At 38.1% G+C, this 14,386-nt stretch overlaps 1 protein-coding gene across 1 annotated transcript in view; it reads left to right on the top strand.

Annotated features, from left to right (window-relative positions):
* The first annotated feature begins 241 nt into the window (after positions 1-241).
* Positions 242-14,386, top strand: part of LOC126412571 (chromatin assembly factor 1 subunit A-like) — a 99,321-nt gene continuing 85,176 nt past the window's right edge. Inside the window, exons 1-3 of the mRNA XM_050082215.1 lie at positions 242-352; positions 555-637; positions 3,453-3,506. Coding sequence (XP_049938172.1) covers positions 616-637; positions 3,453-3,506 — 76 coding nt within the window. The 5' untranslated portion in view covers positions 242-352; positions 555-615. The remainder of the gene's footprint in view (positions 353-554; positions 638-3,452; positions 3,507-14,386) is intronic.

The raw sequence follows: 14,386 nt of genomic DNA, 5'->3' as shown, positions 1-14,386 counted from the left end.
CTACTTATAAGTACGCAACCTCCCGTCTGAATCACTGACGAAAGAGCGCAGCTGTGGCGATAGATCGAGCCAGCGTGCCTGTGATGTGTCAACATAAATACTATCACATTGAGAGGACATAGAAAATTACTATCTAGAGCTACAAAACACAGCTAAAAATTAAATTACATATTAATGTTAGTGATATTATTACCGTAAGATAAATTTATTTTTCAAAGCACGAATTTGAGTAATGTTGTCAGCTGAATTTTCCCGCGCGAAATAGTTGACAGCAACACAAGGTGCGCGTTTAAGTAATTGTCCGTAACACCAGTGTAAAACACTATTTTGTTCTTTAGTCACCGTGGAACATGTATGTATCTCGAAATTTCGCCAGTCTATATGTAATAAGAGTAACCTTACGATATACTCAAGCATTTTATCAAGAAAATTTGAGAACATGAGTAAATAAAAGCTTATATTGCGTGTGCTCGTCTCGTTGTTTAATATACAGAAATATTCCCTGATGTCTCGAGACTACTTTGTGTTAATCATGTAATGCATACTTGTTGCAGCCGCCCCAGAAGCTGTGTTATTAACTGTTTAGTTGACCATATCAAAACCAGCACTTTGGAAATGAAGGATAATCAAGAAATAGGTACGTCACACGTTGTAATAAGGTTATGCAGTATGAAATGCGATCATATACGTGTTTTTAAGGTACACTTGTAAAACTCTTTCCGTCTTTCAATACCTGACGGAACAGCGAAATGTTTTCTACAATCATTTTCCTACTGCTTACTTTGTAAACGATAAATAATTGATATACTTACATGAAATGAAATGCATCAGTTACACTTAGTAACTGAATGATGTGATTGTTACTTGTAATCATGCTGTGTGCTTACAACCACAGAGAGCAGAATCGGTACTTCTTAGGGTTATAACTTGCAAAGATTTGCGTTTACGTAGCATTCAGTGCACTAACTGCGTACGAGAATAATGTGCTTTGTGACATAAAGCTATTGCAAGAAGATTTCTATGAGTTAACCTTCTGTTCACTCTCACTATTCTTCTCCCCTGCCCAGATTCTCCATTGAATCGAACAGGCATCTCATTTTCCAGGAATTAAATGTGTTTAATTTGGTATGATGATATTCTCCCACTGTTTAGCATAGTGAGGATTGAACACTGGTTGTTGCTTGTATTATCATAAGGTATTGATATTTTCATCTTCTGTCATTTTGGGGTTAGGCTTGGGGCCTGTTTCAGTCTCATCATCTTATCCCAGTCTTCCCACCCTTCTCTTGCCTCATGGTTGATAATTCATTGCTACTTCAGAAAGAGTTTGTTGTGATACACAAAGTGCACATTCTTTCCATTTTTCTTTGTATTTAATTGCCTTTTGAGTTATTGGTTGTATCCCTAATTCTTCCTTTATTACTTTGTTTTTAATTTTGTTCTGTGCAGCATTTCACATCTCATAAAAAAAATTAATTTCTGATGCTTTTAGTTGCCATAAATCTTTGTTTCTGAGCATCTAAATTGCCACCTCGTGTAATAAAGTGGGAACTGCCATGACGTAATAGAATTTCAGTTGTTTGTCTTTCCTTCTTTTACCCTAAAATATTCCCTTACAGTGTCGCATGTTCAGTTGTAAGTATTAGTTTTTCTTCTGTATAGCCTTACCTTGATCTATGATATGTCACATTCGAAATACTTGAAATTTGCTGCTTGTATGGTTCTGTTACTGAGTACTATTTTTGTTCGTACTGGGTCAAGACGTAGAAAGGTCATGGTTTTAGTTTTATTTATGGATAGTCAAATTTTACTTAGTTTGTGTAATGGTGTTTGTAATTTATGTTTGCTGTCTTGTATGATTAGGTTAGATTCAGTTTTCATTCCTAAGACTCAAAAATGAGAGATTCTCATGGGCATGGAATATGTCAGAAAGTGTAACACAAAAAACATAGATCGTTTTAATGTGATACTCACTTCCCTGATCATTTGTCAGGAGATTGTCGAAATATGTGAATACATTACAGTAAACTGGAGCTGCTAATATTTACAAAATTAATACACTGTCAGAATGAATCTTTGTCATGCACTTCCAATAAATTTCCATTCACAGAATACCTAATTTTGACTGTTGTGACCAAGCGCTGTCAAAACTGAAATGTAACAGACATTTTTTACTTAGGCTGGTCTAACAATCCTTGTTAAGATATTGACCTATAGAGTTGGAATTGCTTACTAAAAAGTCTTTCAAACTTTGTTTAACCTTTGCTTTGTCTGAAACTAAGTACTTATAATAGTTGCCGGCAGTTTATTGAAAATGTGTGTTCCTCAGTATTGGACCCCTTTTTATACCAAGGTAGGCGTAAGTGATTTTAGGTCTTTATGTAGATTGTTCTTATTACTGTTATTGTTCCATATACTGAGCTATTGGTTGGAAATAGACATTTTTATTTGCAGGAAATTTCATTATGGAATAAATATACTGAGAAGCAGTGGTCAGAATACCTAGTTCCTTGAACAAGTCTCTACATGATCATCTTGAGTTTACACCACAAATGAGCCCTATTACACACTTTTGCTCTCTAAAAACTTTTGCTTGGTTTGACGAGTTACCACAAAATATGATCCCATTATGACATAATAGAATGAAAGTAAGCAAAGTATGCATCTTATGTCATTCATATTGCAAATAGACTTGTTTGGACACTTCAGAAATTTTGTGGTATGGCCATCCCAACTGAATTCATTATGGAGTTGTAATCCGAGAAATTTAACGTGTCAGCGTCTTCTGTCCGCATGTTCTTCTATGTTGTACATATGCTGGAAATAAATCTCTTAGAGGTTCTGAACTGCAGATAGTGGGTCGTTTCAGAGTTTAATGACTGTGAATTAACTTTAAACCATTCATTAATGTCGGTGAAGTTTGATTAGCAGCCACCTGATGATACACGAGTAACATTATGTGTGACATTGTTCTATGCCATTGCCATCATTTATATTTACACTATCTTCCATTATTTCTTTTGCAAAGAGAGATACCTGTGGGGTATTGCCATGAGACTTGTGAAAGTGTAAATAATTGTATTTGGGCAAAGAAACAGGCATGTAAAAGTCCTCAGGCAATCGGTAATAATTTTTTATTTCAAATTTTCATCAGAGTCGTATGGTACATAACTTTACTGTGCCAAATTATTCTCAAATGCAAAAAGTTTCACGTCATTGTGTGTGAGAAAGTTCTTACAAAGAACAATTTATGTTAGTATCTGTAGGAAAGTTGCATTTTTCAATAAAACGTTTTTTAATGGAAAGTATACGTGCCATTATTTGCTATTTCTTGAATGTTAATTGTAGATTTCCTTCATGTAGGTCAGGAAGTTTAGATTTCCATTTGTAGAATGTTTTATAGAATATTGTAGTGATTGTTAAAATAATTTATTTTTTTATTTTTCCCCCAGTGATAAATGATGATGATGATGGCTGTACTCCTCCAAGAAAAAAGCTGAAGCAGGGTGAGTAAACTGTGTTTTGGTTCTCTCCCTCCCTCTCCATCTTTAACTAGTTTCTTATCTAAGTGACAGAAAAAGTGTAACTTTCTCAAAGTTTTCAAGTGTTAAGCCATCAAATATTATTTCAATGCCACGTAAAATAGTTCCAACATTTGTACCATATGAAGAAATTAATTCTAGAAAGAGAAATTATGATAACGATAACAGAAAATTTTTCATTGTTTATATGGTTAAATGATGACTTATAATAAAAGCTTTTCAAAAGTAGTGAATGTTGGGCAGGGGATTGTCTAAGGAGACCAAGGCTTGAATACAGTAGCCATATTGAAGTGGATCTAGGTTGCACTGGTTATGCAGAGCTGAAGAGGCTTGAGTGGGAGAGTCTAGTGGGGAGAGCTACATCAAACAATTCTTCTGCTGAACACAATAATACAAGTATCTTTCAAGTGAGTCCTCGAAAAGTAGAGGAAGTCATTGAAATTAGTTGATCTATGACTGTGCCCGTGCACGTTCCAGAATTCTTTTACAGGTGAATGGTTGATATGATTTGAATAGGGAGATAAAAACAATAGCAGTCCTAGCCCACTATTGCTTGCACCGAAAGAGGGTTTATTCCATGGTTTCACTCTCTGTGATTGTAGTAAAGGCAACCAGTACCCTTGAAGAGTAATATTAGGTCCTTTATTAAGGAATTTGTGAACTGAATATTCTGTCTTTTGATCTTAAACAATTTTGCATTGAAGAGTAGGTGTTACGCAGTTTCATTACCCTGACCCCACAGCCAACACAGGTGAATTATCACTTACTCTCATTCTCGTATGTTTAAATATGCCTGTTAATAAATGGTGATTCTAACAGAGAAGTCTGGAATTCATTGCTGATTTGTTGATAGGACTTTTCCGGGACATGAACTGACTTTTAAAATCTGCTTTTTAACTTCACCTGCCCTCCCCTTTTCCTCCAATTAAACATTAGTTCAAATGTCAAACTGTTGATTTTATCAAAAACTGACATGTAAGATGTGTCACAGCCAAAGAAAAACAAAACAGTACACTTGCTTAGACAGAAGTGATTTGTTCAAACTAACCTACTACATTTACATATGTACTCAGCAAGCAGCACTTCTAGTCATTACCGTTCCTGTTCCACAAGGGATAAATGGCTGTCTGCAAGTACCCATAGGAGCCCTTATCTTTGTGTTCCTTACACAAAATGTGTATTAACAGCAGTAGAACATGTTCCCAAAATTCTCCCAATAAAACGAAGTTGAGCCTTCATCTCTCCTACTACCAACCTGACATGCTTGTCCCATTTCTTATCACTTTGCGATGTTACGTGTAGATACTTAATTGATGTGACTGCATAAAGCAGCACACTACTAAAGCTGTATGCGAAAATTATGGGTTTTTTCTCCTGCTCGTCTGCATTAACTTACATTTTTACATTTAAAGCTAGTTGCCATTCATCACACTAACCAGAAGGTTTGTCTAAATCATCTTGTATCCTTCTACAGACACTCAACAACACCTTTCCCTACACCGCAGTGTCATAATGAAACGGCAGCAGGTTGCTGCTCACCCTGTCCTTCAAATCATATATGTATTAGAGAATAAGAGTGATCTTATCACACTTCTGATGATACCCTTGTCTATGCTGAACACTCATCATTGAGTACAACATACTGGGTTCTATTAGTTCAAAAGTCTTCAGGCCACTTGTATGTCTGGGAACCTAGTCCATATGCTTGTACCTGTGACTATCTTCCTTTAGAAGAACTTTCACAAAGTCAATTTAAAAGTTCCCATATGATTGAGTCATATGTAACTGTAATCCAGCTTTAAAGTTCAGACATGATTAACTCCGTAGTGTTGATTACAATTAAAATGGATTATTGTCTGAATTGTTTTTGTCCTATAATACCACCTGAATAGGGTGGTGCTCTTCCAGTAAACAAAAATCAAATAACTCTCCCTAAAGTAATGTGTTCCTCTTTACACAGTTCCAGGCAATATCTGAATTTTGGGTAATTTTATTCAAATGGCTTTTTGTTCATGATAGTTGCATTCTCTTTAATCAGCTTCAGCATATTGATTTCTTTAATTTTAAATATGACATAGTCAGTTAAAAATAGTGCACACTCCATGTTAATGTTCTATGTAAATTACATGTAAAATGAGAACAAATTTAAAGCTTTATACTTGAATATGTACTGTAATGGTAAATACTTTTATTTTGGTGTTTTCAACCTGTTTCTCATCTCTTTGGGTGAACTTAAAAATGGGTTGACCATACGCTACTCGTACTTGTACGATGGAGCAGATGTTGGCAACACACTTCTACGTGAAGTCAAAAGCCATCAATTGGTGGATACTGTGTGGTAGCCAGTTTACGGCAGTTAGCTAGATAAGTCATCATATGGCTAACGTGTGTTAATCACATTTTGTGGTCAGCCTTTCCTTCACATTCTGCTCTTGTTGCATATTTATGATTCTGAGCACATTTGCACCATACATTGAAACGTTATTAATGACTTCATCTGGAATACATTTGTTGGTTGTGTTGACAAAATGATATGAATTTCTTGTATTCTGTGCACAGCTCTTCTTCAGTTTCCAATTTTACTTCTTACAGATGTTTCTTTTATTTATGTGCATGCCACTTTTGCCCCACCTGTGTTGAAGTATTAATGATTGTGCCACAAAGGCAGAATTATATAGTTGTATATTAAACAGCCACAAAAAAATAAAATAAACAGATAACATGTACTGCCTTGGGAAAAACGGTACATTGTATTTGCAGGAATACTGTTTTTACACTATAAGTGAATTCTTTAGTAAAAATGATTGTAAATAACTTTTGTCTCACGTTGTTTAACTACATGTAATGAAAAACTGTATAAATAAGCGAATGTACACAAACTGACAACATCCATACATTTTAAAATGTCTACGGCTGGCGAAATAAATAAATAAATAAATAATTGTGGTGACAGCCTGATCTGGGGCACTGTCCAAGAACTAGGTTAGGTTGGAAGATCGAGAGTTGGTGAATGTGAATGTGAAATCTAGGTTGTGGTGACACACACATCAGTAGTGTGGCCTGAGTTTTTGTTAAATTAAAAACTGGAAATTTCATTTTCCAATGTTTACTGTTTACTTGTGTTGATAGTCCTGCTGTGTGTATATCAGTATTAGAAATGCAAAAACATGCAGAAATTGAGAACTTGGTGTTAAGATATGTATTGTGTGTTTCTCTATTTTGCCTCAGCAAACAGTGTTTTTCTCCAAAAATTCTCTTTGATTGCACTCCAGAATCATTTTATGTTAAGGTAGCTGTGAAATACTTCATATTTCTCCAGTAACATAAATAAAAACATTGTTGCAGCATTGGTTGTACAATCAAAGGTTCCATCGTCATTACTTCCCACAACCTCTCATGACAGGTGTTACCAACATAACACATCAAGATTAGAACATGGATGTCCCCATGTAAAACGATTTCTTCATTTCCACCTATGTGCTTTACATAAATATTCTAAGATTGCTCACACAAGTGTTTTCTATGCATTTGAACCGTGGATTTACTTTCAAAATCTTTTCTTAAAGAATTTACTTTATTTTCTAGCGATTCATCAGGACAATAACACAATTAATCACACTATGTGAGCGTGGAAGTAGTTGCCAGTGGGTAACTGATGAAAACAAATTTCTTTCAACAAATGGAAATTTTATTCCTAAAAACCTTTCCTTAAAAAAAATTAAATAATTATAATCAGAAAGCACCTTCTAAATATCAAGTTACAATTTATTCATAGACAGAAATAACATTTTTTTGATGGTATGAGCTTTCGGGTTGAGAAGCTTGCCACTCCCTTTTAACACGGCCGTAGTCACGACCGTTCACAACCACCTCTGAAAGACTACACTGGTGCAAATCTGCAACACACCAGATTACTTTAAACTAAAAATTTTAACAACTCACACAAACTATGCACCCCATAGGAGGGATGAAAATGGTACAAAACACTCACACTAAAAATTTTACTTGCCACTGAAAGTACAACTTGTTTTTAAAAGAAAACTCTTACGGTGGAAGGGTGGGAACTTTATATACTAAAATGACCATTTAAATAAAAACCCATGAAATGCAGTCTTACATAAAATGTAGAAACGTGCCCAACATTACACATATACCGCCTCTCAAGATGATAGGCAGGATAAAAACATATTTCAGGAATTTGGCCTTTACACCTTAAGCAAAAAATTCGTGAACACCGAATCTGACAAACATGACAGAGGCAGCTATTAACGTACGGCAGACCGACCGACAGACAGACAGACACTAAATGCCTAACAAATGCAGACGAGAGACAGACGAGCAAGCTGGGGACGAGAGACTGACCAAGAAAACAAGTAGAATTTAACAAGTAAATGAAACAACATATCACGAATCACTTAACTTTCAATAAACTGCGATGTCTGGCGAAGACCTGGCTCAGCACCCCCAATGCTCTCCTGAACCATCTGCTGCCAGCTGTTTCAACAGACGCAGGAAGGTGCACCGATCTCCCGTCTCACGGCGTCGCAGCTCGCACCGGCCAGCCCGATTGACTCCTGTTGCTCTCGTGTCGTCCGCGGAGCCACTACCCCACGCTATACGGCGCGGCCCACTGGACTCACGTGGCGACCTCACATGCGCCGACGCTCAAGACAGACAAGTCATCATGTGTCTCAGTGCGCGACCGACCAACCGATCGATCCAACTGCCAATGACCATTGCCCGAGCAACTCGACCAGACTGGCCGCCTAATGCGCAGACTCAGATGCAGGAACTCAGCCCTGACCGGGTGACCACTAGCCTGAGTTCTGTTAGTGGCGGAGTGGCAAGACTCTCATTTGCGGCTTTCAAGTTTGATCCAAATGACAGACATACTAGCACTCCGACGACGGACAGACACTAACTGCCGCACAAAGGCGAACGAGAGACAGACCAGCAACTGGTGATGCGAGACTGACCCAGACTCACCCATACTGACCAACTGCCGAGCTGAATGGTTCCTTTGAAAGGGCACGGCCGACTTCCTTCGCCATCTTCCCTAATCCGATGAGACCGATGACCTCGCTGTTTGGTCTCTTCCCCCAAACAACCAACCAACTGCCGAGCTGATAGCACCCCTTAAATGCACGTGAACAGGCAACCTTTCCCCTTTCCCACCAGAGGGAGACACCAAATCTGCGGTTGCCACAGCAGCGTCACCGCCAGAAACAGAGGCCGATGCTTCACACAACGTGCTGCGGCGCGCTCTTCAAAACAGCAAATTTTACCACAGCTCAGCAGTCTCCTTTGCAGACTGTTTGCATTTCCCCCGTATTCTACCAGCAAATGAAAGTCTGCTACCTACTGTACCTACAACTGAGTCTATTTTATTTATTTTTATTTACATGTCAAGTTCCGTAGGACTAAATTGAGGAGCAAATCTCCAAGGTCATGGCAAATGTCAGTACATGAAATTACAACATAAAAGTAATTACATATAAAAATAAAATGTTTATGAATCGAAAAAAATCAATCAATAAGCTTAAGTAAATGCAATCAACAATACAACAAGGATCAGCTTACTTTTTCAAGGAAGTCCTCGACAGACTAGGAGGGACCCATGAAGAGACTCTTTAGTTCTGATTTGAAGCTAAGATTTTTGAATTATTGTGGTAGCTTATTGAAAATGTATGCGGCAGTATACTGCACACCTTTCTGCATGTGAGTTAAGGAAGTCCGATGCAAATGCAAGTTTGATTTCTGTCGAGTGTTAACTGAGTGAAAGCTTCTTATTGTTGGGAATAAGCTGAAATTGTTAACAAAAAATGACAGTAAGGAATATATCAAAATACCCAGACTCTTGAAAAGAGGTTCGTGGACTTGCACCACTTATTGCCCAAGCCACCCATTTATGAGCCAAAAGTATCCTTTTAGAATGGGAAGAGTTACCCAGAATATAATACCATACGACATAAGTCAATGAAAATAAGCAAAGTAGACTAATTTCCGTGTCGATCACTTTCTTCGGATACTGATCGAATAGTAAAAATGGCAGCATTAAGTCTTTGAACGAGATCCTGAACGTGGGCTTTCCACAACAGTTTACTATCCCTATGAGCATCTAGAAATTTGAACCGTTCAGTTTCACTAATCATATGCCCATTCTGTTAAATTAAAACATCAGGTTTTGGTAAATTGTGTGTTAATAAAAAAACTGAGTCCTACTGTGATTTAGAATTAGTTTATTTTCTACAAGCCAACTTAGGTCATGAACCGCACTATTTGTAACTGAGCCAATATTGCACACATCCTTTACTAGCAAGCTAGTGTCATCAGGTGACAGAAATATTTTAGAGTTACCTGTAATACTAGAGGGCATATCATTTATACAATAAGGAACAGGAGTGACCCCAACACTGATCCCTGAGGCACCCCCACTTGACGGTACGCCACTTAGACCCCACATCACAGCCATTCTCAGCATTGTGAATAATGACTTTTTGTTGTCTGTTGCTAAAGTAACAGGTGAACCAATTGTGAGCTACACCCCGTATTCTTTAATGGTCCAAATTCTGGAGCAATGTTTTGTGATTAACACAATCAGACACCTTAGGTAAATAATAAAATATGCCTAGCGTTCGAAACCTTTTGTTTAACCCATCCAGAACCTCACAGAGTAAAAAGAATATAGCATTTTCAGTTGTTAAATGACTTCTAAAGCCAAACTGTTATTTATTTTATTTATTTATTTACACGTCAAGTTCCGTAGGACCAAATTGAGGAGCAAATCTCCAAGGTCATGGAACGTGTCAGTACATGAACTTACAACATAAAAGTAATAACAGATAAAAATAAATGTTCATTAACCTGCAAGAAAATCAGTCCATAAGTTTAAGCAAACGCTATCAGCTATACAATGAGAATCAGCTTAATTTTTCAAGGAACTCCTCGACAGAATAGAAGGAGTGACCTATGAGGAAACTCTTAAGTTTCAATTTGAAAGCGCGTGGTTTACTGCTAAGATTTTTTAATTCGAGTGGCAGCTTATTGAAAATGGATGCAGCAGTATACTGCACACCTTTTTGCACAAGAGTTAAGGAAGTCCGATCCAAATGGAGGTTTGATTTCTGCCGAGTATTAACCGAGTGAAAGCTGCTTATTGTTGGAAATAAACTAATATTGGTAACAAGAAACGACAATGAGGAATATACATATTGAGAGGCCAACGTCAAAATACCCAGACTCGTGAACAGAGGTCGACAAGAGGTTCGTGAACTCACACCACTTATTGCCCGAACCGCCCATTTCTGAGCCAAAAATATCCTTCTAGAATGGGAAGAGTTACCCCAAAACATAATATCATATGACATAAGTGAATGAAAATAAGCAAAGTAGACTAATTTACGTGTCGAAGTATCACTCACTTTCGATACCGTTCGAGTAGTGAAAATGACAGTATTAAGTCTTTGAACAAGATCCTGAACGTGGGCTTTCCACAACAGCTTACTATCTATCTGAACACCTAGGAATTTGAACTGTTCAGTTTCACTAATCATATGCCCATTCTGTGAGATTAAAATGTCAGGTTTTGTTGAATTGTGTGTTAGAAACTGTAAAAACTGAGTCTTCATGTGATTTAACGTTAGTTTATTTTCTACAAGCCGTGAAATAAGGTCATGTACTGCACTATTTGAAACCGAGTCAATGTTGCACACAACGTCCTTTACTACGAAGCTAGTGTCATCAGCAAACAGAAATATTTTAGAGTTACCAATAATACTAGAGGGCATATCATTTATATAAATAAGGAACAGGAGTGGCCCCAACACTGATCCCTGGGGCACTCCCCACTTGACAGTACCCCACTCAGATCCCACGTCACAGCCATTATCAACATTGTGAATAATGACCTTTTGCTGCCTGTTGCTAAAGTAAGAGGTGAACCAATTGTGAGCTACTCCCCTTATTCCGTAAAGGTCCAACTTCTGGAGCAATATTGTGAGATCAACACAGTCAAATGCCTTTGTTAAATCAAAAAATACGCCAAGCGTTCGAAACTTTTTGTTTAGCCCATCCAGTACCTCACAGAGAAAAGAGAATATAGCATTTTCAGTTGTCAAACGACTTCTAAAGCCGAACTGTACATTTGATAGCAAATCGTGTGATATAAAATGATCAATTAACCTTACATAGGCAGCCTTTTCGATAACTTTTGCAAACACTGATGGCATAGAAAAAGGTCTAAAATTATCTACATTATCCCTTTCTCCCTTTTTATAAAGCGGCTTTACTACTGAGTACTTTAATCGCTCAGGAAACTGACCATTCCTAAAGGAAAAATTACAAATATGGCTAAATACAGGGCTAACATGTGCAGCACAGTACTTTAATATTCCACTAGAGACTCCATCATAACCATGAGAGTCCTTAGTCTTCAGTGATTTAATTATTGACTCAATCTCCCTCTTGTCTGTATCACAGAGGAGTATTTCAGACGTCAATCTCGGAAAGGCATTTGCTAAGAAATTTATATGATTTCCTGTAGAAACTAAATTTTTATTTAATTCACCAGCAATGCTCAGAAAATGGTTGTTAAATACTGTACCTATATCTGATTTATCAGTAACAGAAATATTATTACTGCGAACTGACTTTATATCATCAACCTTGTGCTGCTGACCAGACACTTCCTTCACAACTGACCATATGGCTTTAATTTTATCCTGTGAATTAGCTATTCTATTTGCATACCACATACTTTTTGCCTTGCTAATAACCTTTTTTAGCACCTTACAATACCGTTTGTAATAAGCTACTGTAGCTTGATTGTGACTGCTACTAACATTTTGATATAATTCCCACTTTGTTCTACACGATATCCTTATCCCACTAGTCAGCCAACCGGGCTGTACATTACTGCTAGTACCCCGTTTAGAATGTTCTAATGGAAAGCAACTCTCAAAGAGCATGAGAAATGTGTTATGGAAAGCATTGTATTTATCATCTATATTATCGGCACTATAAACGTCTTGCCACTCTTGTTCCTTGACAAGTTTTGAAAAAAACTCTATCGCTGTTGGATTAACTTTCCTACGTAGTTTGTAATTAAATACGACATTGGTTTGAGTACAAAAACCTTTTAGTGTTAAAATTTGTGCATCATGGTCTTGAAAGGCCGTTCACCCTTTTACTAACAGAATGCCCATCTAGTGATGAAGAATGAATAAAAATATTGTCTATGACTGTGCTACTGTTCCCCTGCACCCTAGTTGGAAAAAACACAGTTTGCATCAGATCATATGAATTTTGGAGATCTACCAACATCCTTTTTCTTACACAATCATGTACAAAATTAATATTGAAGTCACCACATATAACTACTTTCTGGTACTTCCTACAAAGTGAATCAAGAACCCTCTCTAGCTTAAGCAAAAATGCTCTGATGTCGGAGTTAGGGGACCTATAAACAACAGCAATTAGAAGTTTAGTTTCACTAAATTCAGCTAATGCTGCACAACTTTCAAATATCTGTTCAGTGCAGTGTCGTGATACGTCTATGGACTCACATGAAATACTGTTTTTTACGTACAGAGCCACTCCCCCACCCCGCAAGGAACTCCTCGAGAAACAGCCAGCTAATCTGTAGCCTAGTAAAGGAAGCCTCTGAATTATCAAATTATTTAAGTGGTTCTCTGATATACCAATAATTTCAGAGTTAACATCTATTAGCAGTTCACTAACTTTATCTCTAATACCTCTTATATTTTGATGAAATATGCTAATTCCTCCTCTACTTAGAAGCATTACATCCTCTGGAGGTGAGCCCTTAGTTAGAGGCACTTCCTTTAAGCAGGTATACCTATCAGCTGACTTCAGTCTAAAAAAGGTGCAGCTCTAACACCAACTACTACAGGAATTTTTTCCTTGAGTGATACCACTACCACCACTACCACCACCACCACCACCACCACCACCCCCCCCCCCCCCCCCCCACTACACTGTCACCTATAAGCTTAGCCAGCCTCCCCTTCCCATACCTATTGAGGTGCAGGCCATGCCTAGTGAAAACCCATCTACTGATAGACCCAACTGGCACCACTGAGATGTGATCCATGCCCTCCGCCATCAGTGCCCTCCCCAGCCCCACATTAACGCGCCTAACAGCCGCATTAAGGTGAGGCTGATCGTGACGCTGAAACAGTTGCATGAAATGAAATGCACATTAGTGCCACCAGTTTGAGTAGCTATTTTAACGAAGTCACCACTGACATCATATTCCCCGTTCCTATCAAGACTGTTCCCTACTCCACCCACTATCACTACCTGATCCTCTTTAGTAAAATTCTTACATAACTCCCCTATGCTTTCAGTCACCTGAGCCAACCCTGCACTAGGCTTCACAATGCTGGTGACCTGGTACTCACTCCCCAACACTTCCTGCAACTGTTGGCCCACATCTCTACCGTGGGAACTACCTAGCAGCAGAACCTTCTTTCTGCTAGACTTTGCAACTAACCTAGGCCTCCTAATTGCTGAGGACTGCTGCAAGTTACCTACATCTACGGCTACACGAGGCTCCTCTCCACTCAACTCTGACAGTTGGTTGTATCTATTGCATGTATACAAAGTAAAACTATCTGAATACCTCCTCTTCCTAGCTACCTTCTTGCCAACTGCCAGTTCCCATTCCCCACCACCCTTCACCCTCCTCAACCTATCTAGTTCCTCCTTTGCGCGTTGTAACTGCACCTGAAGGGCACAGATCTTACGCTCCTGCTCCTCTATTAACTTGTTTCTACCACAGATTCTACATTCCCAGGGGAGGATCTCCCTAAAATGACCACTGG

This window comes from Schistocerca serialis, chromosome 7 (assembly GCF_023864345.2).
Source record: "Schistocerca serialis cubense isolate TAMUIC-IGC-003099 chromosome 7, iqSchSeri2.2, whole genome shotgun sequence".
Classification (NCBI taxonomy): domain Eukaryota; kingdom Metazoa; phylum Arthropoda; class Insecta; order Orthoptera; family Acrididae; genus Schistocerca; species Schistocerca serialis.
This window is presented reverse-complemented; position numbering and strand designations above follow the sequence as displayed.